Raw genomic sequence first — 24,630 nt, 5'->3', positions numbered from 1 at the left:
TACTGAAAGGCAGGAACTCATTTTTGCTAACTTGCTGCAATGAACTTTTACTATAAGTTTGGGGTGTCCTCAATATGCACCTAGTTCTGATAAACCTATTTAATTTGGATGTGAAGTATTCAGCTCTCCTTAAGAGCACTCCATTTGGAGACATTATCAGGTCTATATTAAGCTTGATTTGCAATAAGGAAATTCTTGTGAATTTGCATTTTTCTCAAGCACAATAATGCATTCTCTTCTCCAGGAAACAAAACAAACAGCCTCAGACCTCAACAGTTAACAGAAAATTTAGTCACTTGTGTGAAAACATTTAACATTCAAGACTGTTAATCCCCTAAGATTTGTAACTCTGTTTTATGTAAACATCTGAAGTGACTACTTAATACAGTTTAAGAATCCTAAGCATTTTTTACAAAACTATGTAAAATGAAAAATAAGTAACTGTTGCCTGGAGTTCATTCCAAATACTGAACTTAAACATCATTCATTCCTTGTCCAGAGTTCAAAGCACAAAAATACATTTAGTGTAAAATAACATGTATACTTTAATAAGGACAGGTACCTTTAAATAAGGGTAAAAAAGCATTTCACTTATGTATAATACATATATTTATTATTTTAGCCATGATTTTTGTATTAAAATTCTTGTATTAGTAGTGTTACTACTATTACAGAACACCTTAGGACATCCCTTGATACGTATTAATATAAACAGCACCATACAGTCCAGCAAAATTGCACCAGACTGGATTTAGTTTTAAACTCTCTTCAGTGCTAACAGTCAAGAGCTGGGACTCTCTGGTTAACTGGCCTTAAGAACCACATTTATTATAGTTTTATTGTTCTCAAGCAGCAAATTCTCCAAAGTCCTTCAATAAACAATCCCAGGTGTTATGTTGCTGGTTCTATTTTGTCAACCTCTTCTTTCTTTGGACTCTCCTCTCGATTTTTACCCTGCTGCAAGGTATACACTGATGGGCCCATCCTCAGGATCTTCCCACTGCCCAGGCACTCATCTCCCTTGTAGAACACAGCAAACTAGGAGATAAACACAGGGAGAATCTTTATAGCAGCTGCAAAAACCATGGTGAGCAACTGCAGGCTGTGCAAGACCTGCTGGACAGTGACCAATTTTTATCTGTTGTGTCTAAATCTTAAAAAAAACAAAAAACAAAACAAACAAAATCCCCCAAATTACAGAGGATTTGTAGGCTCACATGAGTGTAAATTTATGAACATGTTGGTGGAAATTTCGTCATTAACTTCTACAAGGCTATCTCAAAACCCTTCAGTTACTGAGGCAGAGTGGATTGTGCTGAAAAGTTTCCCTTCCAAAGAGGATGACATACATAACATCATCTGCATCTTCATTGGACCTTCCCCACAAAACTGTGCCCAGCCTACAGTGGTACTTGTCAAAACAAGAAGGGGACTAAGGACTATGGCAGCAGACCATCAGCAAGGAAGCAACGGGAGCTCCCTGGTGTGCTCAGCAGGCTCCTGCAGCAGAGGGGAGCCCAGACCTGCCTTGCCTCACTACCTGTCAGTACAGAGCCTGGCCACAGGCTCAGCAGCTCCTGGCACTCAGGGGCTTTTCCTGCCTCTCACAAGCTCTTCCTGGATTTTTCTCAGCTTCTCTCCACTACAAACAGTTTTTAGATAATTCCCCTCCTGATGTGTCCCACAAGCCCCCAAGTATCAGGAAGGGTGGGTAGAACATATGCTGGGCGAAGGGAGGCAGGGAATGCTTGAGAGACAGTGTGCTGCAATGTGATAGAGTATCTTTATACTGGCAATGTTAAAAGACATCCCTTTTAGGCACAGCACCTCTTCTCAGCTCTGAAATTCACCAGACAGAGTCTTACTAAACAGGCTTGCATACTAAACCCAAATTAAGGGAATTACCAAATTACTGCCTTTTAAAATTTATTTCTTGCAAACAACAACAGTTTCAATTTCTGCATATACAACCAGAGACGCTTCCATGTATTTCTAAAATCTGTAAGCAAGTTTCTTAGATTATACACATAACAACAGATCCTTTAAAACTCGAAACAATCCCCCTTAAAATAGTGGATAAATAGTCAAAATAGAGCTAATCACTCTCACATACAAATAAATTAATTACTTTGCTCCAGCTAATAAAAAAGATACTCTGTTTTACTAGCCAAATAAGGTAAAACACAAAAATTGAAGGAAAACTACTTCTATTAACTTACCTGTCCAGGTGTGATAGCTCTTGCTGGCTTCACTAGTGTTACCCACACACTCCCATCTTGGTTTAGAGTCAGGACACAAGGCACTAGAGCAGAAAATGATCAAACACCTGACAGTTAACCATTATGTCCATGTTGAAGAAGAAAAACCAAGGCTAAAGAGATCTATGTCAAGATACTACTGTAGAGAATTGTTTTGTAAGACACTGCAGAATCAGGAAGGACAAGCCAAAACCTATCCACTATTACTGTAGAACTACATGACCATGCTACCAGAGTTTCACAAACTGAGTAAGACAAAAGAAAAAGAAGGTTTGACTACCCAGTGCCATCTGGTGCCGAAATCTGAAATGACATTCCATCATCTTCTCTCTGACCAGCTCTGCCGGAGGCTCCTCTGCTATCCAGTGCACTCGGTTTGTCCGCAGGAGGTCTCTGTACAGAGCAGGGTGATCTCTTGATGGTGCCTTAAAACACATTTATTTATTGCTGATGTTTTTGCCAAAGAGCATGTAACTTGTAAAGTGAAGCATAAAATGCAGAAGAAGCATCAAGCCATAGCAAAATGAAGGCAATAAGCAAGAAAGCAAACACTTATTAGCATTGAAATTAGGCTAAAGCAAGCCTGAATGATTTGTCAGTCTTCTACTCCTCAGAATCATGTCTCTCTTCCTGTATGCTTTTCCCTCCAATTGCATTTCTGCTTTCTTCAGGCTGGGTTCAGAAATCTGACCTTCTTTATCCTATCTCAACAAGATGCTACCTGCCTCTTCTCCAACTTCCCAAATGAACACGTCCCCAGCAAAGGCATTGCCTTTGACAAACTCGCTTCAAGACATAAATTTTTTTCTTAGTGCTCCTGTCTGTTTCTTCTCAATTCTCATTTGATTGATTTTTGCAGTCCCCTGCACTGGCACATCAAAAAGTAGCAGAACACCTCATTATAATCACATCAGTATCCAGGAAGAGTAACAACTGCATGAACAGGAAGAAATATTATCAGTGCTAGCAAGCTGCAGAATTCTGCATCACTTCATACGGTTAGCCATTAACATACCTATTATTTTTTACTTATCATATATGTTTTGCCTCAGTTTTCAAAATTATAAAACTGTGTCACTGTCTCCTCATTCTTTTACTAGAAAAACAAAACAGCAATATATCATAAACCAAGGTAATATACATTTTATAAACTACATCATAATAACTAAGATAAAACACTCAAGCTTTAGAGTAGAAAATGAGAGTTCAGAGATTGGCTGATTCTTTTCAGCATTTGCCCTTTGCTTGGAAAAGCTCGATGCCAAAATCTAAAACAATTTGGTGCTCATGAAAAGCCTGTTTGGAAAAGATGTTTCACATCTGCTGATGCTAAGCTAGTTGGTTCTTGCTTCCCCCAAGAGGAAAGCCAAGAATTCTGCCCAGGTTAGGCTCACGTTGCAATCAGAAGCAGTCACAAAATGCATGCATTAGTGCATTAGTCATTTGCAAACCAAGTGTTAATTAACTCACCACAAAGACATCTCCAGTCCTGACATCCTTGTCTACAACAAACCAGGCATCCTTGAGGCCTGCCAGCCGAGCCCTCTGGCCTATTGTAAAGAGGAACCAACCTAAAGAAATATGAAAATGGAATGCTGCTAGCAACTTTTCAACTCTTACTCTCAGAAGAACACATTAAAATAATTTCCCTAAAACTTTACTACTAAACAAAGAGTAACAAACCAAGCTGTCTTAGAGAACATGGTCAGCCACAAACTAAACGAAAATCTACTTGAAATCTCATCTGTCCCTGAAATGCAATCTAAAGATTACAACTTAATCCATTTCAACTGTGCCATTCTTAGGTCTTATAAAAGACATACACTTATTTATTTCAGTTTCAATTTGTGGGTTATCTACCAATGAGTCTTGCCAGTCTCCCTCATTTTTATGTACCAGTATTATTACCATAAATTACTTGGGAGAGCAATTCAGTTCTGGCAGCTTAAATTGAGGACAACACAGGAGAAAAGTTGAGGTGCCCATGTTTGTCCTTCTGTGCATCACTGAGGTGCATTTTCTTCTGCAAAGTTTAGGTACTAAAGAATATGGAACTGAAGCACAGTCATTTTGAAGGAATTAAGATGAGGTATTAAAATAACAAGTACTTAGTATCAACAGGGTAACCCTAATAATTATTTGCTTTCTTGCAATACGGAACAAACAACCAAGAATCAATTGTAGTTCAGGGCTCTAATATTGTATACAGCAAATTTTCCATGGTTTAACAAACTGTTTAAAACCTGTAGACTCCTTTGGAATTTCCCAAAATTTGTCCCTCCCAATATAAGTGGTATTGTTCCATTTATCTAAAAGTAAGTTATTAAGGTAGGTTAGCCAATTACCTTTGTGTCTTCCCATCACCTTCTTATCTTCAATGGAAATGAAGTTACCTGGTTGAGGCTCCAAATACTAACAAAGAGGTAAGTCACAAGACAGCCCAAGAAAACCTCATAGTATATTTCAGATTCTGTCACTACATTCTCTCAGAGATGAAAAACAACTCTTCAAGAAGCAAACTCTGCCCAAGCAGCTTACTGACTCCTTGATGCTGCTCTCAGAGAAAAGCAGGAAGGGCAGTCCCTATGAGCAGTAATTCTAGGCTTCACATCCCCTATCCTCACATATGTCAGGAGACAGCAGAACCCAGCACTTTGTTTCTCTCACATTCCAACTATTTGGCAGAGCCTGGCAGGTACAGGAGCGCATGTTCACTTCTTTTGCTCCAGAAAATGAGTGACAGCTGGTAGAGGGGCAAGATACTTTCTACAGGCTGTGGCTGTCAGCTTCTAACTAGGCCTGTAGCTGCAAAGGGAGGTGGGACATTGCTACTTACAGTGGGCCACGAGCTGCTTGAGATTTTTCTATAGACAATCTTTTAAAAACTCAACACCAGAACAAAAAAAGGTTGTCAGAGATTTAGTGTTGCTTACCTCAAGAAGGAAATTTTCAAAGTTTCTTTCACCAATGAAACAGACCCCCATACTCTGAAAAAGAAACATGGAGTTGAATATTCAAAAGCAGAGGAAACATTTGAAATCATGTCTATTAATAATCTGTCCATGATTTTTCCCCTCTCATGTATCCCAAACTATCCTAGGCATCTCATAAACAAATCCACATTTGCTGCAACACAGGTAAGCGAATTCTATACAGAATCAGTGAGAGCTGTAAGCACAGAAGAGGGATAATGGGAAATGGAACATCTGTTCAATAAATACATTAACCTTGCTGACTAGGTTGTATGTATATTAAAAACAGACATCTCTTTCATATTAAAGTACAAAAGTAACAAAATGATACAATGATGGTCCATCTCTTGAGAAAAAAACTTTCAGAACCAAATAGGCTTTTCTCTTCCTTCCAGTGACTGCTGACATTCTTCAAACCCTCATTTACTAAGGCTGAATAATAAGCACAAAAAGCAATCAAGACAGCATCAACAATGTAACTACTGTCTGCATTAGTTTTTAAGATCAACTCATGAAGTCTTAGCTCCCAGAGAACCATAACTTTTTTTTAAAAAAAGTAAATGTAGACAAACACTGTGATCCAATTTCTAAAGACATACTGAGAAATTATTTTAAGTGAGGAAGCTCTTAAAAGCTATGGAGAATAAAGAGCAAAAGCTTCTCCCTTGCTGTGATATGTGAATGTTTTCTTTTAACATCCTACACATTCACTTTCATCTTAATTCTTCTGAGATGCAGCAGCAGACACAATACCTGCAAGCTAAAATACACAACTAACCACAAGCTCCTAAAAGTACTTTTAAGGAAGTAGCCAGCTATGAAAAATGCTTCCCAACCTATTATATTATTATTTTCCATCAGAAACTGATGGGTTGTCACAGGTTGAAGTTCAAAAAGTTCAAGAAAGTTGTTTTAGAGAGAAATACAAATCAAAAGAGTGTTAAGTGTTACCATGCCTCTTTTTTCTTTAGCACATGATGAAGGTCATGTTCTGCTGCTATCTTCTTTACGAAACTTTTTGTTAAATCCCCTAAAGGGAAGATGGTTTTCCTCAAAGCATCCTGTGAAATCTGACTTAGAAAGAAGGTCTGGTCCTTAAAGAGGTCAGCCCCTTGAAGGAGTTTCACAGCTGCAAAGTGAAACACATAAGGCATTTCAACATAATTACTATTAATAGTTCGAATTGATTTTGTTTGACCATCAACATTTATGATTTACCATTTTCAAATACATGTTAACAAAAACATTTGTATATTTTCTCATCACTAAAAAGATCTAGATTTTGGACCGTGCAGAATCCCACAAAGACTTACACTGCACTGCCTCAGTCTATTTCAACAGTGCATGCATCACTGGCAAGGACATTGACAATATAAAAAACAAAAACAACTTTCACATTTCCTGTGAAAGAGAATGAAGTTCAAATACCTTGGAGTATACAGTTCTTCAGAAACACTGTTTTGTCCTGAAATCACCCTACTAGAAATCAATGATTTGAGCAATCTGTGGAGTTATTACCAATACTCAGAGATGAGAGTATGACCTTTTTCTTTAAAACAGATGAAATCTCCTGATTACCCAAATGAAATAAAATTGGTAGTTTCACCAATCACGTTCTGCCCCCTCTCTTTAAAATTAATGGCTCTGCTGTTGTCCAAACACTACTTATGTGTTTCTTGACTCTGACACAAACTAGAGGCCAACAGTGCAGTTACAACTGGTGATACAAAATCTCAGTCACAGGGCAAGGAAGCCCATCACAACACACAACATCTGCAAACCACAGTCTGCCAGATATAGATCAGGGGTCCAGCTGGGGCCACTTCAACTTTCCAGAGGTAAAATTAAAACAAAGAAAGAAACAAACCCCTTTAAGTTCAGGGGTGGACAAATGAAAGCAGGGAATCTCTAATGTAAAATCATCACTGCAGCAGCTTCGCATAGCTTTAGTTTACAAGTTTTTTTCCCTTTGGGTATAGCATGCTTCTCTCCATATATCAGACATTCATCTGACTCTTAAAACAAGAAAATTTAATGCTTGACGAGTCAGGGCCATTTTCAGTAATGTAAATACCTTTGTTTAGCACAAACAACCATCTACAAAGGCTGGGGTTTAATCAGTAATCATTGTGCATAAAGTCACAAACATCCCTGGATTCTTTTAAATATAGTTTACATTTCTTTTTTATATGTAGGACAAAACATGAAATGAAGACACAACTTACTATTTCTAACTTCAAAACGGTTTCTGAAAAGCCTCTGTGGTCTTTTAATATGTTTCTGTTGAAACACGTCCTCATCCTCCAGTGAGGTCCTTGCATAATGCCCGGTTGCAATTGCATCTGCTCCTATTGGAAAGAAAAACCAAACATAACATAAAGGCACAAACTTGAAGATCCCAGTTGAAAATACAATTGCAAACATACAGTAAGAAAAGCAGAAAGCAACAAAAGAAGAAAACCTATAGAGATGTCTTATGCTGACAATAATTGTACTCCTGCTATTTAAATAATGCAAACTATTCACCAGCATGCCAGAACTAGTGCTTTTGTACTTTAAGGACCACCTAAGAATGTAAAACTTAATGGTCAAATCCCTGAAATAAATCTGTTCCTACACATGAGCAACCTAATCTAGTGGAAGATGTCCCTGCCCAGGGCGGGGGAGCTGGACTAGATGACCTTTAAACATCCCTCCCAACCTGAACCATTCTGTGATTCTTTATGTAAAAGCAATCTTAAAACAAAATATTTTGCAATGACTGACACACAACTACAGAGATATGATTTAGCCATGCACATGAACTCAAGTATTTCTCCACCTTTTAAAGAGTTTGTTTCCTTTAAGCATTTCCATGGCACACACCCTGTACTGACACACTTGAAAATGCCTTACCAAGGTTATCCACAGCATAATGCAGAAAGTAGTTGAATTTAATGTGCTTGTTACACAAAATATCAGGATTGGGCGTCCGTCCCAATTCATACTCTTTTAAGAGGTCACTGTAAAATAAAGACTCAAATGTCTATCAGAATCATTAACATGGATAATACTATCAGAAACTGGACAGTGTTCAAACATGAGAAGCTGAGTCCCAGTCCCAGAGAAGACCCAGTCACCATAAACATTTTATGGCATCAATAAATTACGAATTACATTTTGCTGTGCAAAAAAACAGTGTTTGGAAGATTTTCTACAAAGTGCACTGAGGACAGGGTCAAATTATCACTTACAATCTTGTAACCCTGCTTTATTAAATTAATGTTCCCTCTGGGCAGATGTGGCTGTCCACTGTGCACATCCTACTCATCTCTCACAGAATACTTACCTTCAGAATTAAACAACCCTATTTAGTTATTCAGTGGGACAATATGGTGGTACACACCAGGAGTGTCTCAGCTGAACAGACAGTAACTTCAGCTGAAATAATGTCACTACAAGCAGCCACTCATGGGGCTTAGGGACTTTTTCCTGTCTTCTTTTTTTTCCCCCTCCTAGAAATTCTAAGTTTCTCAATGTTGTAGTTTTACCCTGCTGCATAATTACTTAGAAAACGCTGAAATAATAACGAATGAAATTAAACCAGCATACAACACTACCCTGAGATATCAAAGGGCCTTATCACTGCATCATTTTGTTTGTCAGATTGTTGTCAGTAGCCACTGCACTCAAGAAGAACTAAGAACACAGACTGGATTTAAAAGAACAGCAGCAATCCTATTACTTGGTTTTACTTTTCTCCATCTGAAACAGAATCAATCAATTGCTTCTTCCTTACCATGTGACACTACATTAAAAAACAGAAAATAAAGCAACATATCTCTTATTTTCTCTAACTCCTTTTTAAAAGTTATAAATTCAACAACTCATACTAATAATTAAATCAGCTGGGTCTATCCAGAGCTGCCTCCCTCTTGCAGGCTCTCACCTGACTCATGGTACCCTCAGAGTTCTATAAAGGAGTCACCACAAAGCCAACCTCACACCAATTCAGAGCTTCTAGTAAAGCACAGAACCAAGGAAAGGGCAATGAAGGGTGTCTACTGGATCTCTCTCTGACAGAATGAGCTGGAGCAGTCTTTGCATAAACCATGGAAAATACAAGACCTGGAACTGTTCTCATGATAAAAGGTGTTTTATGGTGAGTAACTCTTTAAAGAGAGATCCAGAAGAGGAGTAAATTTATGATCAGTGATGACGGTAAAGAAAAAATGATTCTGGAACAAACTGAGACACTTAGAATGTTAGGAAACACTGTACTAAAAAACCCCAAGCAGTTTTGTAGCACTTACTCGTTCTTTTACACCAAAAGGGGAAAAGCAGAGTTATCATCCCCAGAAAAGAGCTGTTCTGCTGTTTTCTTCACTGACTGTCTAAAAGTTTGGTGCACAGCTTGATGTCATTTCAACATGCTGTACAAGTAGCAGGACCAGGTTATTTCTCAGTTTCATGTAAGGTGATAACAGCACTACTTCAAGGGGGATGACGAAGAACAGGGAACAATTTTTATGTACTTATGTCCAGTGCATAAAGATAAATTATACTGCTATACCAACGTGCACCTTCTTGTCCTACCTTCCACAAAAATCTCACAGCTTTTCCTATGTAGAACTTTACTTAAAGTGCAACAAGTTCACAGAAAATCTGAGCACCCTCTTTAGAGAACAGTTTCAGATTTGTTCTAAGTTTAAAGAAGTAAGGCTAGATCACAATCATTTGAGCTTAACTGGATTCAGCACACATTATGTGTACAAAATGCACTGTGTAAATTACACACATATAGAATAACAGTACCCTCGTTAAATAATTTTTTTTTCAAATTACAGTAAGGTTGAGCCAGTACATCAGCAGCTGAAGAGATAAGCTGCAACAAAGCAATTGCTACACACTCACACAAGCAGAAATCTCTAACTAAAAAAGAAAAATAACATATTAAAAGTAAAATAAAAATTCTGACCTTCAATACAAACAAGACAAAAAATAATTCCTCAATACTTAACAGGCTTCAGGGCTTTTAATATGAATATAATATAAATTACCAGCTATTGTAAATATGTTTCTACCTGAATACTTCATTCCAGTATTCCTTCACGTAGGAAACCTGGTGAAACGGGATATCAAGTTTCTGGCACACCCGATAAGCATCTTCACAATCTCTGTCAATGGAGCAAGCTCCCTGTTCATCCAGAGGGTCCCAGTTCTTCATAAACACACCTGTCACCTGGTAGCCTATGAAATGAAGGCAAGAATTACTTAGAAAGTTAAGTTCTTGCAGCCTGGACACAAAGCCTGTGTTTCTCAAGAATGGCTCTAATAAGCCATTTATCATCTGCATCTTACCAAAGATACGAGCAACCCTGTGCTACATTTTACAGTACAGCTACTGCACAGCTGTTTATTTCTCAGGGTAACAGCTAATCCCAGCTCTTCAGCAACCTAACGCGACGCCAAGCCACAGCGCCCGCCCGCTCTGTTCCGGCCGCGCCCTGCCCTGCCCAGCTCCCCGGCCCGGCTCTCCGCGCTGCCCTGCCCGGCTCCCCGGCTCCCCGCGCTGCCCTGCCCGGCTCCCCGGCTCTCCGCGCTGCCCTGCCCGGCTCCCCGGCTCTCCGCGCTGCCCTGCCCGGCTCCCCGGCCCGGCTCTCCGCGCTGCCCTGCCCGGCTCCCCGGCCCGGCTCTCCGCGCTGCCCTGCCCGGCTCCCCGGCCCGGCTCTCCGCGCTGCCCTGCCCGGCTCCCCGGCCCGGCCCCCCGCGCTCCCCGGCCCAGCTCCCCGCGCCGCCCGGCCCCGGCTGCGCGGGGTCCAGAGGGGACGCGCGGGCCCCGCGGCACGGCGCGGGGCCGGGCCGCACCGCCCCCGCTCCCTCCGCCCCGGCCCGGCCCCGCACCCCGGCGGCGCAGCAGCAGCGCGGCCACGGCGCTGTCCACGCCGCCGGACACGGCGCAGGCCACGCGGCGCGCCCGGGCCGCCAGCATCGCCGCCGCTTCCGCCCGCCCCGCGCTGCCGCGGGCACGCGCCTGCGCGCCGCGCCGGGACCGGGCCGGGCCCGGCCTCTGGCCCCACCGGGCCACCCACACACCCCACTGGTGCTCGGCCCGACCGCTCCCACTGCCCTGAGCCACAGCACCAGCACCGTCAGTCAGATAAAGGAAAACCCAGAAAACTCCTTCCTGTGACTGCTTCACGTCCGTTCCCCCTGAATAAGCCGAAGTTTATCCCTGCTGGGGGCAGCTACGACTAAAGCACCTGGCAGTAATAAGTTGTTATCTTCTCATTGCTGTTGATTTATTCTACTGTCATTCAATACTAAAATGTTTGTTTCCAAACTTGCTACATCACTCTGAAGCCCACTGTTTTCTAACCTACATATTAGCATTTGTTAGTGAAACAACAGAAAAGCATGCAAATAAAAAGTTACTATTTTGTACAGGTTTAGCGAACAACTCATTTATTTTAAATTAAAACTTTGTTGTACATAGAGGAATCAAATGACAATCAATAGGAGGCAGGCTTCCAATTCAAACTGGAATTACAATTCCAATTTTTTTGTCTTACAGCAACATAGTTAAAATGCATCCACTGCAGCTCATCCATGAATAAAACCATTATCAAACTGGATCAAGAGTGTTAGAATTCTATTTTGTTACTGAAGTCCATCAGACAATCTACAGCCATCTTCAAAAAATTACACAAATGAGGAATAACACCAAAACCACTTCAAAGATCACAGTTGCTAAGAATTCTTCATTTCAGTTCAAATTCAGAACTTCAATAGAGGGGAATCCAGATTTTCTTTGTTTACATCAGGGCTCAGAGTGATAAGAGGAGAACTGAAATCAATCAGCTGAAAGAAAAGCATAAAAATTTAGCTATTGTAGTCAACTGTGGTACATACCTACTAGCAGCTATCATCTCTGTTATTCTCAAGTACTTTTCTTGTTTAGGGTTCCTGTTAGTATCTACAGGACAAATACAAGCACCAAACTCAAGCTTTTGTGTTCAGGTTTTTAAAAACATGCTCATTCTTAGACAAGCACAAGCTTCTCAAAAGGTGGTTATTGCCCATACTTACCTCAAAAACCTAAAAGCCTTTTCTAAGTTTCACTACTATGCACATTCTTGTGACAGTGCCATCCAGACAGGACACAGAACTTCTGAACTCCTCTGAACATGCCCCCCAGAGTTCTGCAATACTCCTCTTTTGACAAAATTTGAAGGGCCTGGTACTCAACTGAGCCAAACTACACCTTTTGTCAAAGGCTGAATCCTCATAGTTACTAGCATTCATCTGACAATGATCTAAAGGCATCTACCTTCAAGGCACTAGTGCATAAAAATGCTTGTAAAATTTAGATTCCAACAGCACACATCTTCCAGCTAAGGAAAGGATTAGGAGAGGAGCCAAACAGGAGAGACATCTTTTCTTTTTTGATTGAAATGAGCTGCTGCCAAGAACTGAAAATGAGCAAGAAAGGTTAATCAAGAGTAAGCATGCCAACTCTACTGAAGACAACATTAACTTCCTGCTTCAGAACAGTTTTATTCTATAACAACTGCTTTAAGTACTAAGTTCTTTCTCCATCCTCCTCTTTTCCTATTTACAGATTGCTCACTGAGCTCTAGTTCAGAACACATTGTTTTTAAACATGACATTCTCTTAAGGCCACCTAATTATGTATATAATATTGAGATAATATTAAATAATTCCTCCAGTATTGTGGAACTGCTCTGCAGACAGTTGACATTTTTCTGCTAACATAACTTGCACCAGATGATTTGAGTAAAGCTTACCTTTATCTGCCCAGGTAGCACAGGCTTTGCAGAAGTACTCTTACTCACTTCAGGAGTATTGGAAAGGTCAATCAAAGGTCTACTTTCACATTCAGAAGCATGTGGGAGAGATTTATCTGCTCCAATATCTATCAGTAAAGCCTTGAAAACAAAAACTCAGGTTTTCTCCCCTGTTCACCAAGTTTCCTTCATATACATTGAGGCAATCAATTTAGCTTATACACCTTTAATAACTACACATCAGGTTTAATTTACAGCTTGGAATTTTTCATGCAGGATTCAGTGTAAAAACCTCAGCTCCTACTCTCTAGCATCACAGGGAAAACATGGTAAGGCAAAGCAAAAGAGATCCCTTCCCTTGGGGCATAAAACAATTTTTCACTTAAAAGTATAGTTAAATTTAAAACAGAAGATTAGTAACCCTCTTAAATGATTTAACTACAATTACTGTGCAATGTTATTTAGCCATACAAACTATTCTCTACAGCTTCACACTATAGTTATCCTTTTGTCCATTTTAACTATCCCATACATGTACTAAGCAATTCTGAAACACACACTTATGCAACCAAGTAAGCTAACAAGGAACACACTGATATAATACCATCGTGTAATTAATCCACAGGTTATTCTAAACCTCAGTATTTATAAATCAATAACCAATTTTTCAGGTTAATATTTCAGAACTACAACTTTAGTCCTTTCTTCTTAATGCCTCTGGAGTGCCAGCTTTCAACATGAAGCCACTACATTCCTGAGAGAAGGGAAGTGTTCACTGAACTAATTACTTGATACTTAAGTTTCCTGCTATATATGGACTTTGGGGTTTCATTCTCCCTCACTGTATGCAGATTTGCACTCCTTTTAGGTTACTGAATTTAGCTATGGCAGTGTTTTGGGTTTGGAAGGTTTTTTTCAATCCCTGAAGGAGCTTATGACTGCAACACTACTTTTCTAAGTGAACCTACAAGGACTTCACAGTACTCTTCCAAAAGTGGAAATACAATATACAGTCTGCAAGTACTTGACAGTGCATTTGAGACGGGAACACAGTGGAAATACTGAACTATATTCAGTGCTAAATATAGGCAACTAGAGGGTGCACATGCTTACAGCCAATTGGGCATCGCAACATGAAAAAAGACATTGAGCTATTTGAGAACACCCAGAGGAAGGCAACAAGGAAGGTGATGGGCCTGGAGGGGAAGCCTTGTGAGGAGCAGCTGAGGGCAATTGTTCTGTTCAACCTGAAGACAAGACGAGGGGAGACCTTACTGTGGCCTCGAACATCTTCATGAGGGGAAGCAGAGGGGCAGGTACCAATCTCTTCATTCTCATGATCAGTGACAGGACTCAAGGAAACATCATGAAGCTGAGTCAGGGGAGGTTTAGATTGGATAGCAGGAAAAGGTTTTTCACTCAGAGGGTGGCTGGGCACTGGAAAAGGTTCCCCAAGGAAGTGGTCACAGTACCAGCCTGACAGAGTTCTAGAAGTGTTTAGTGTATTCCTGGAGTGCCTGGTGCAGGGCCAGGAGCTGGACTTGATGATTCTGATGGGTCTCTTCCAACTCAGAATATCCTATTATTTCATTATTCTAACACATTTTAACTTCATGTATACCGAAGTGGTTTCCCTACTTATCCCTATCTTGAAATAATCCAAGCACTTTACTTAGCAGTTTTGTAGGAAAATACATTGTCATTTCTTACCTCAGGTTGTTTCTCTTCAGCCAGCTCATTTTGTACTTCTGCCTCTTTTAATGCATTTTCTGCTACTTCTGTAGTACCTTTCTCTGGTGAGAAGTTAAGTACAAGAGGCAGCACAGCTGGAGGAGATGTATCATCTTCTGAAGATACCTGTGTCTTACTCTCTTGTTTCTGTTTAGAACTAGGGAAAAGAGCATCAGCAATAATTGAGTTCTTTAATCAGCATTAACTACTAAAGACAGAAAAGCCAATTTCTAACCTCATTGTCTCCTTTTTTACTTCAAACTTTAATGACCAAAAAGCTTCCCATATTTTTATCTAAATAAATGCTAGTTACCCACAAAATACTTCATTCTGCAGAAAAAGTATAGCCTACCCATGCAAGAAAAAGAAGGGGTTATGAAGAATTTAATCTTACTTGACATTTCCATCCAGCCTAAACTTCACACAAGGTATTTTACTTGTTTTTTTCTAAACTTGGAACAGCTAGCAAAGAGGCATTGATTTTGTCTATCACTGAGCAACCCACTTCAGTCCCTGCTGAAAGAAAGTATTGACACTGGCTGAAGGACTAGAAGCTGTAATCTGATCACTTTGATAAAGTCACTGTAGACAGAATAATTGTTTCCTTGAGAGAAAAGACTTTGAGACATCTGGCCTAAGTAACATGACACACTTTTCTAGCCATGAATCATTCCTACTTTAATACAGTTCCTCTCCACCAGCCACAAAACAAGTCTGCATACATATATATCCCTTGTCAGAAGATGCTGGGTGGATAAAACAAAGAAGGCAACACTACTTTCACAGGGAAAAAAAAAAGAGAAATAGAATTAAAACATGAGTAAAACTGCTCAGAAAATAACGTTCAAGTCAACAAAATCCTTGGCTTTTTGACTGATGCTTTAAAAAGTATCATTTTACAGACCATGGGCAACAATACAAAACAAAAGTTAAAAGTAATATCCATTTTAATCAGCTATTTCACTTCATCAGAAGGCAATAGCAAAATAACACCACAGCATCAGACACAAGACTTAAAATTTCTCCTTTGCTCAAGAAATACAAATAATTTCCTATTAAAGCTGTAATTCTTTGTGCTAGATATTAACTCACTTCAGTATGGCTTAACTATTTTACTAGTCACAAGTTATAAATTTTTATTAGGCCTACTCAGCTTTTCTGTGCTCAAATGGTACAACATACAGCAGAGGCCCTTGAAACCCCGGTCATCACTAGAATTCACTAAAAGGCAGTTTGCCTACAATACTGATTTCATACATGAAGATTTCTGTCTTACCCAGCTGTAAAAGTCTTTTTGGCAGAAAAGCTGAAGCTCTGCTGAAGAGATGCAGCACGTGCAGAAGGCATTCTTGGTACAGTTTTAGGAGTCACTGCTGGGAACCCTGAGATCTGACGTACAGGTGTAGGTAGGCCAGACCGCTTCACACTGGCCGGAGTCATGGTGGCAGAGTTCTCAGGAAAACAAAAACTCTGCAAGGCCTTATCTTCTGAGGCTTTCATAGGAGTGCTGACTGCCATAGCACTAGAAGAGGAACATGCCTTAGCAAATACCTTCTAGAAACTGTTTGAATAACACTATTGCACCAAATTAGAGAAATCCATTTCCCTCTGGTCAGTAATGGAACAGTAGTCACCTTAAGGTTGATAATCACAGCATAGTACAGGCTTTACTTGATAAGAATTCTTTTATTAATAATTTTAGTCTATTTAGCACTGCAAAGAAACCTCTTCTGAATAGAGCGGGAGGCACTATTTGGTTTAGTGTTGGGTTTTGATTTGTTTTAAATCAGTTCCAAGAGGCATCAATGCATCTAACTCTCAAGTGATTGGACAATGAAGTTAGCACTTTTAAGACTGTTGTGACACCCAACCATGATGCATGCTAAGAAGGATACCTCAGTGCATTTGATTTTCAGTGAAGCCCTACCTTCCAGGTGTGCCACAAAATGTTAATCCAAGAGATGGTGCTGCTTTTGGTACCAGTTGGTTTTGTGTTGCATCTAAAGAGAAAATTTTTGTTAATTGCTATCAGATTCATATTTATTTCCTTTACAGCAGATATCTTTTAGTTAAATACTAATTCCTTCCCAAAGGTTGACAGAAGGGTAATGAAACAAATAACAAGCCTTCAAGGTAACATTTGCTTTTAATAATGAACATAGAAGACAGGTCATACAAAGTATGTGCTTACCTTGAGTCTTCACAGGAGCCTTAGTTTGACTTGTGGAAACAGACAAAACTCTAGCCTTGGGCTTTGGACACAGGCTTCCTTTTGAACTTCCATCTTTATTCTGCTGACATAGTTGCTGCAGACTGGAAACAGAGCTTGGTCTTCGAATTCCACTGCCTGCAGCCTCAGATGATGCTGCAGAAGCTGAAGATTTAGCCAGGCTTATGGCACTAGGTATTTTGGGAGTACTAGCTGATCTCACTTGCTTCCTGGATTTCTCAGTATTGGCAGCCACTAGAGATGACACTGTGGTAGGTCTGAGAAGGGCCAGCCTGCTTATGCCAGATGAAAGCTTAGAGCCACTCACACTGGCTTTTGATGACATGCTTGATTTTCCTGAAATAGAAAGTTGTACTTCAATGATTTTTGACTAAGCAGAGTAATTATTCTAACATAGGAAAGAAAAACAGCAATTTACAGCACTTAAATTTAGGTTCAAACAGTTCAAGTTTAAGGAGAATATGTACGACTACTTTATTTATTTCTGAAATTTATTCCTCAAATTCTTTAGCAATTTTATTTTATAGCTTTCTCACCAAATTCCTGAATTACTGCAATCAAGTGAAGGAATACTCTTCAAGGAATGCCAGAACAGCTTGCAGATTCAAATTACTTCCAGCATTTACTCCCAGCAGAGCTGGCCCTGTTCCCCTAAGCAGCCTTTCAAGGAGGTAACAGTGCGAGTTACACTCATTAACACCACCGGCTAAACTACCATACAAGCATTTTCCCCAGATTTCTGTAAAGTTCTTACTTTTAGTCTGTAGGTAATTTCATTAACAGGATAAATCTTGATAAGACAGTTCTACTGCATAAAATAGTTTATACTAAGCTTTTAATATGTTATGAATCTCCCAGAAAGAAGGTGCAAAATAAAAATTTGCTCAAACTCGGTATTTTGATAGATATACTAGAACTGTAGTCCTTACATCTGTCAGTACTTCTAGGAGGCTCTTTTCCTGATCCTTTGAGGCTTACTGAAATGGTCAAATTCATGGTCTCAACACAGTACAAGTCTCTTGGCTGTGTTATCTCCCTAAAGGTGTTTTTCCCATCCGCTTGAGTAAAGCTCATCCTTCATTTAGGCTTACAGAAACATGGAATAATGCCTCCCCCTTCCTTCCAAAGTTCAGTTGTTTTGGTGTTTTGTGTTTTCTTTTAATTCCAGTCAGACAAGCTTAGAGCATTCAGAAGCTCAGGTTCTTGGCTAGAACAGAGGAGACCATGCATAAAGGAAAGAGAACTCCTAGGGCATTGCTTCCTTTCTAGCTGTGTCAGATGCCCACATGTAGGCATCAGGTTTGTCAAAATCTAGTCAATCTACAAGTTATGGATGTCTAACATTATCTTTAGTCCACAGGGATTTACTGGGCTAGCCTACAAAATTTTATTCTCCATAAAAAGTATTTCTTAGTGCTTTAATGTACTGAATACCATTAAGACATTTCCAAATCCAAAGTCCAGAAAATGCTTAGCCAAAATTGATTTGTGGCACAAATCTGTAGTAAGAGTGATTACCTGTTTTGCCTATAGGAGAAATGGGTAAACTTGAATTAAGACTTGAGTTCATGCTCGAAACTGATGATGAAGATGATGATGATGATGGAGTCTTCCTTGGGAGACCACTGGCAACACGAGGACATTTCAGATATGTCATCTTCCTTAAGCCAGGCTGAATCAAAAGCAAAAAAAAAAATGCCCTATTTAACACATTATTTTGCCATTATTTGTCTTGGTATTGTTACTTTTCACTTGTGAACTTTAGAGGCACTCCTTAACTCACATTACATTTTAATAAGTGAATTTTCCTAGAAACAAATCATTGTATCTGGATTATTAAATAGAATTGGGACATCAGATCTAGGAGACAAACAGTTATTTTTATTCCTGCCACAAAATTGAGTATGGACTTAAAGGAATTAGGAAAAAAGAGTCAGCCTAGGCACCAGTATATCAGAGTTGTAATTTCTATAGGTGATGGTTCTTAAGAAGCCACTGCCACATCTTCAGTAAAATCGGTAATACATACTAGAGCCTAAGCTATAAAGTGTAGAGCAATAAAATCCAAGAGATATTCTATTAAAAGACTGATTTGTGCTCACAAGGTCACTTACACAACTGTTTCCTTGCTATCCCAGAATACATTTCCATTGATAAGGATTAAATAAAGCTACTTTTATACATTAAATTACACATGAAGTGTAACAATGTAGTAATTTTACCAGCAACACAGCAGTGTCAGAAACCAGATAGAAGAGAAGCCAAAAATTATAGTATTAACAAAACCAGAATACAACAGGAAAGAAATTTACTTGCAAATGCTTTACACTGTCATAATAAACAAAGGAATTAGTTACTGTACCATAGTACCTGCCCTCATTTTTTGTTCTATATATGTTTTCTGACTGAGGATCTTATAAGGTAGAGAAGTATCAGAAGATTAAAGTTTGGTTTTAAAAATAAAAGATTATAGACAGGTTCAATATTCCTAAAACACAGACTTCACTTGAAGAAAATGTTGACCAGCACCAGACTTTACCTTGTCAATTGCCAACAAATTGCTTTTTCCAGTAGATGATGGTTTTGCCACTGGCAATTTGCCAATGGCCTTTGTATTAGTTTCCTGCTCCTCTGTTAGGGGTAAACTGGCATTTTTTGTAGGAGACACACAAGTTTTAACAGGACTTCTGTTAGGAGGAGCAGAAAGAGCGCATACTTTGCCATCTGACACAAGTTCATGTGATGCCTTCTGAAAACAAGGTGGGAGCTGACACACTGGGCTATCCTGCACACAGTATGTGTCCCGTTTAGCAGGCCTGGGACTTATTTCTATATTTTTGTTTCTCAGTATCTTCAGCTTTGACTTTGAGTCCTCCACAAATGTCTCTATAATCTTGTTTTCCTGTTCTTCAGATTGGCTTATTTTGGTCTCCTCATCCTTGCTTCCAGTCTGTATTTGCAGTGCCAACAAATGAGCTTCTTTGAAAATTTCCACAAATTTCTCTCCTTGAAGTGGGCTCCACATAATTTTATCATCAAAAGCAGACACACACTTTTTTGCTTCAATACTGGCAGCAATACATCTTTCTTTGTGTCCCATAGGTCCAACAAAAACTTCATCTTCATTTCCACTACAAAGAAAAATAATTTAGCCCAGCACCATACATGCGTCCGTTTTGAAGGGTGTACTGTACTTACATAACTTACCTTGTTGAAGAGAGTGAAAGGTCAAAATCAAACTTTTCATCACTCAGAAGAGGAAAGTCTGAAACTATAAAAAGGAATTTTGTCACAGCATGGATTTTTAATGAAAATTATTGCATTATGCTTTGACAATTTGGTGAGTGATGTCAGCTGGCAAAAAAAGCTTTAGCTACCAAATTTAAAATACTAAACTCAGGAAAACATTTTAGGTTCAAGAAATTTAAGGTACAGTTGTGAATATGAGCAGAATTGTGAGATGCTCAAATATCATGAAATAGCTTAATGGTAATTTCTAAGCAGCTGTAACAGCAACATGGAATGCAGCTTATCAGCAGCCTCCAATCAAAATGAGTGAGAACATGTAATCCAGAGCTATGTGACCATGCATTTGTCCCGTCCATCAGTACTTTTATTTTTCAGGTTACCACAGAACAGTAGCAGGAGCCAGTGAGAAAGATTACTTTTTTTATTAGTTAATCTATACACTATGTAAATCAGCAGCTGCTGGATAAGGGAGGAACTCAAATTAGATCTATAGAAGAGTGACATCAGTCACTGTTATACAAGCTTGAGCACCACGCTCCACAAGCTCCTCAGGAGGCTTCTGAGCCTGGCAACAGCAGCCCATCCAAGGAAGTGAGTACACACAATGTGATATAAGGCAGACAGATGTCTCTGATCTGTCATAACCTATGACACAAAATTAACAAAATTTTTGAGTTATATGTTGAGTTATTCTCTACGTGGTATAGAGAATAACTCAACATGCTTTCCACCTACCATTGCTCATGCAAATATCCAATTTTTCTTCAATCATATGACTCAGGCTATCTACTGACATTTCTTTTTTTTCTTCCATAGTACCTGGAAAACATAGAAGTAGACATGTAGTAGGTTTTAAAAAAGCACAAAACCAAACAACAGGGTCACAGGCTTTGAGGATACTGCTGAATTAGTGAAGGGGTAAACAGTCCCTCTGAAGACTCTCGTATTTAGGGACTGCCACACAGAATCACAGGATAGTTAGGGTTGAAAGAGACCTCTGGAGATCGTCTAGTCCAATCCCATACCACGACAGGGTGCCTGGAGCAAGTTACACAGGAACGCCTCCAGTGATCAGGAATATCTCCAGAGGAGGCTTCGCGACCCCCCCCCCGGGCAGCCTATTCTGCTGTTCTGCCACCCTCGATGTAAAGTGCCTATTCACGCTGAAACGAAGCTTCCCGTGGTTTAGTTTCATTTGGTATCGCTTCCCATCCTGTCACTGGGCACCACCGAAAAGTTGGTTTATGGGATGCCAAACAGTTCACCATCCCACCGACCGCCCAACGCCCCACCTCAGGCCAGCTCGCACAGGTTCCCGCTTTCCCCGACGGGAAACGGGGAGTGGCCCCCGGGCAGCCAGGAGCCGGGGCTGAGGGCCGGGGCTGAGGGCCGGGGCTGAGGGCCGGGCCGCCGCCGCCGTTCCCCCCGCGCTCACCGCTCACCGACACCACGCGCGAGCCGCGCTCCCGCCCCGGCTTGGAAAGCGCGCCCCGCTCACGTGACTCGCCCCGCGCGCCCTCATTGGCAGGTTCGAAGGATACACGGAACCTCCGGTGCATTCTGGGGCTTGTAGTTGCAGGGGCGCCCAACGGCTGCTCTGCCGCGCCGCCCCGCCCTGCCCTCGCCGCCGGCCCGGCTCTGGCCGTGGCGCGGCGCCCCCGCGCTCGTCCTTGCTCAGCCCGGCCTGCCCGGCCGGCCTCGGCAACCGCGGTGGCAGCGGCGCAAGGGACGGCCTCAGCGGGGTGTGGGCTGCGCCGCAGGGCTCCCGTGCGGCCGTGTCTGCAGGCGCTGTGCCCGTTCTTTGCTTTCCTTGACTCCTTTGCTGGGTGTGGCTGTCCCAGCAGCTTAGCTTTAGAAGTGAAGCCAAACGGAGGTTCAGCTTGGACATTAGAGGAATTTAATCGCAGAAAGCGTGCCTAGACATTGGAATGGGCTGCCCGGGGTGGAGTCATCATCCGGGAAGTATTCAAGGGAAGACGATGTGGCGCTCAGTGCCACGGTCTAGTCAAAGCTGTGTTCGAAGGTTGGACACAGAGGTCCTTTCCAGCCTAATGGATTCAGTGATTTTGTGAAGGGGATATATGTCTAATCCTAAAGTGGCATAAGGAATAATGAGATCCATGGATGTCAGTCCCAGCTACAGACTAATATTATCAGTCCCATTAAAGCAGCCTGACTGTTAGAATAGTTTTAAAAGTAGAACCATGTTCATAAAAAACACTAGGAAGACACAACTCTTCACATTTCTTCTAACATTTAATCTGTGCAGTGCTTAGGCTTTTCTCTTCATGCATGCTTGGTATGAGAAATTGAGTTCCAGTGATGTATTCTATTCTAAGTATTTTTAGATTACTAAATAAATAAGCTGGAATTTATCAGCTGAATAAGAATAGTTAATCATAACCTGCAGATTTTGATGCAGATAAGATATTCTCTAATCCTTTCTCCAGTCGACCATTTGTCATTTTTTTACCTTTCATGGAGCCCTACATGGAGTATGCATGTAATGAGTATATAGCAAGTATCCTATTTATTGGCAAATATGCACAGTAAATGGCTGGGACAAATAGGTTTCTGCTGAATATTAACATGCTCACCTCACACTTCTCCCTCCCTTGAAATGACACCAGGCTGGCAGTGGTCAGTTGCATGGGGAACTGTCCGGCTTAGTTGCTTCTAAAATAGGCCAATCCTCATTGTTACAGTTTCTGTCTTCCAGCTTTTTACATCAGAACTTTCTACCCATTCTCTTTGATGTTTTCCTCATTGCTCCTAGAATTACTCTTATGGATGTAACTATTTCGATTCATTGGTTTCTTTTATTTCTTTTCATTCAATTTCATGTCATTATAATTCCTACTTTGTTTGTTTCAATTTTTTCTCTGTTTTCAAGACTTCATTTCTTTTCATGAAATTAAATTCTTCATTTCCTCAAAGGAAATGCAATTCTTCATTTCCTGAAAGGAAATCTTGCAATTTCAACGATGATCAATTTGGAAAGGTGTGGTCCATTTCCCTGCACTTCATGTCATCCCATGCCATTTGATTGTTTTCCCTTTGTTGCAGACTTTCTTTTCTTTAAGCATTTAATTTCATCAGTTTCTTCTCCTGTCTTTTTATTTTATTTCATTCCCTGATTTGGGGACTTTAGTATAATTTTGGTAATTTTTGGTCCTTTTCATTGCACCTCATTTCATCCCAATTGATTTGGTTGGAGTCACTCAATTCCCAAATTTTCTTTTTTTTTAATTGCATTTTTTTAATCATATCATATTTCCCTTCCAGAGTGTTTGTTACACTTCCTTCTCTGTTTTCAAGATTTCATTGTTGAAATTTCTGAACCAAAGTGAAAAAATTAACATGGATGACATGAAGCGCAGGGAAATAGACCAAACCTTGCTGAATTGGTACTGTTTGAAATTGCAAGATTTCATTTCCTTTCATGAAATGAAATTTTCCTTTTGCGAAAGGAAATGAAATCTCAGAGAAAAAAGTGAACCAAATGGACTAGGGCAGGGTTTTAATGGCAAGAAATTCAATGGTCAAAAGTAAAGAAAACTGTGAAATAAAGCTGTTGTCATCAAGTGTAGGGAGATGACATGGATGCTCCCTTTTGCCTCTTGTAGTTGCAATGTCCCTGAAGTTCTAGGCTTTGTGCTTTTCTCAACCCTAAGCCTGACCCTAACCCTAAGTGGAACAGTAAAAGCAGGCTGAGGCTCAGGTGCCAAGCACGGTGGTGCTGAGCAGGAATCTGTGGAGGGAGCAATGCTGGGGCAGTGCCCTGCTCCCCTTGCCATGCCTTCTTCAGTCTCTGGAGCTCTGGGCTTTGTGCTTTTCTCAACCCTAACCCTAAGCAGAGCAGGAAAAGCAGCCTATTGCTGAGGCTGAGTTGCCAAGCACGTGGGTGGTGCTGAGCAGAAAGGTGTGGATGGAGCAGTTTTGGGGCAGCGCTATGCTCCCCTTGGCAGGCCTTTTGTAATTGGTGTGTCCCTTGACTAGTATACAGCTTGTACTGTTGCATCTATCCATATGTGTTATTTAAGAAAACTAAATCCAAGAGTTGTAACTTCCTATATTATCAGGATCATGTCTGAAAAAGCTAGAACTGATTTAAGTCAGTAATTCTTTACTCATGTCTGAATTCCTTCTTCCAAGTTCCAATTGTAATATTTCTGGTTTACTGTATTTAATATATTACTAATAATGAAGAATTAATCTTTGTCCTTAGTAGTTTCGCTGCTTCCAGTGACACAGTTTTAGTCACATGGGTCAACAAACAGTCTTAATTTTCTGGAGTATAAGTGATTCTTCCAGGAAATATTTGGAAATTACTCGTTGTTTTAATAAAACGAAAGGAACCAGTTTTATTTATATAAAAACATAGATGCTGTAACCAGGACATA

The 24,630-nt window shown here is 40.4% G+C and overlaps 2 protein-coding genes across 5 annotated transcripts; both read right to left on the bottom strand.

The window, feature by feature from the left end:
- Positions 1-264: 264 nt before the first annotated feature.
- TRMU (tRNA mitochondrial 2-thiouridylase) lies at positions 265-11,376 on the bottom strand. 4 transcript variants are annotated; one of them, XM_021524835.3, is made up of 11 exons: positions 11,354-11,376; positions 10,294-10,459; positions 8,126-8,232; positions 7,456-7,578; positions 6,187-6,359; positions 5,192-5,245; positions 4,604-4,670; positions 3,729-3,829; positions 2,539-2,683; positions 2,220-2,302; positions 265-1,038 (listed from the first exon to the last, which is right to left on the bottom strand). In XM_021524835.3, the coding sequence occupies exons 2-11, from the start codon at positions 10,434-10,436 to the stop codon at positions 892-894; spliced, it is 1,143 nt and encodes a 380-aa protein (XP_021380510.1). In that variant the 5' UTR covers positions 10,437-10,459; positions 11,354-11,376; the 3' UTR covers positions 265-891. The 4 variants fall into 4 exon arrangements, with proteins under 4 accessions (XP_021380510.1, XP_021380508.1, XP_021380507.1 ...); XM_021524833.3 differs by lacking the exon at positions 11,354-11,376 and adding an exon at positions 11,114-11,213; XM_021524832.3 differs by lacking the exon at positions 11,354-11,376 and having other exon boundaries at positions 10,294-10,767.
- Positions 11,377-11,657: 281 nt separating this feature from the next.
- Positions 11,658-21,714, bottom strand: GTSE1 (G2 and S-phase expressed 1). Its single transcript, XM_021524830.3, has 11 exons — positions 21,663-21,714; positions 20,963-21,046; positions 20,186-20,249; positions 19,518-20,109; positions 18,497-18,650; positions 16,940-17,314; positions 16,676-16,748; positions 16,025-16,270; positions 14,728-14,905; positions 13,018-13,158; positions 11,658-12,070 (listed from the first exon to the last, which is right to left on the bottom strand). Exons 2-11 carry the CDS (start codon positions 21,039-21,041, stop codon positions 11,987-11,989), a joined length of 1,986 nt encoding a protein of 661 aa, XP_021380505.3. The 5' UTR covers positions 21,042-21,046; positions 21,663-21,714; the 3' UTR covers positions 11,658-11,986.
- Positions 21,715-24,630: the final 2,916 nt, after the last annotated feature.

Source organism: Lonchura striata, chromosome 5 (genome assembly GCF_046129695.1).
Source record: "Lonchura striata isolate bLonStr1 chromosome 5, bLonStr1.mat, whole genome shotgun sequence".
Lineage (NCBI taxonomy): Eukaryota > Metazoa > Chordata > Aves > Passeriformes > Estrildidae > Lonchura > Lonchura striata.
This window is presented reverse-complemented; position numbering and strand designations above follow the sequence as displayed.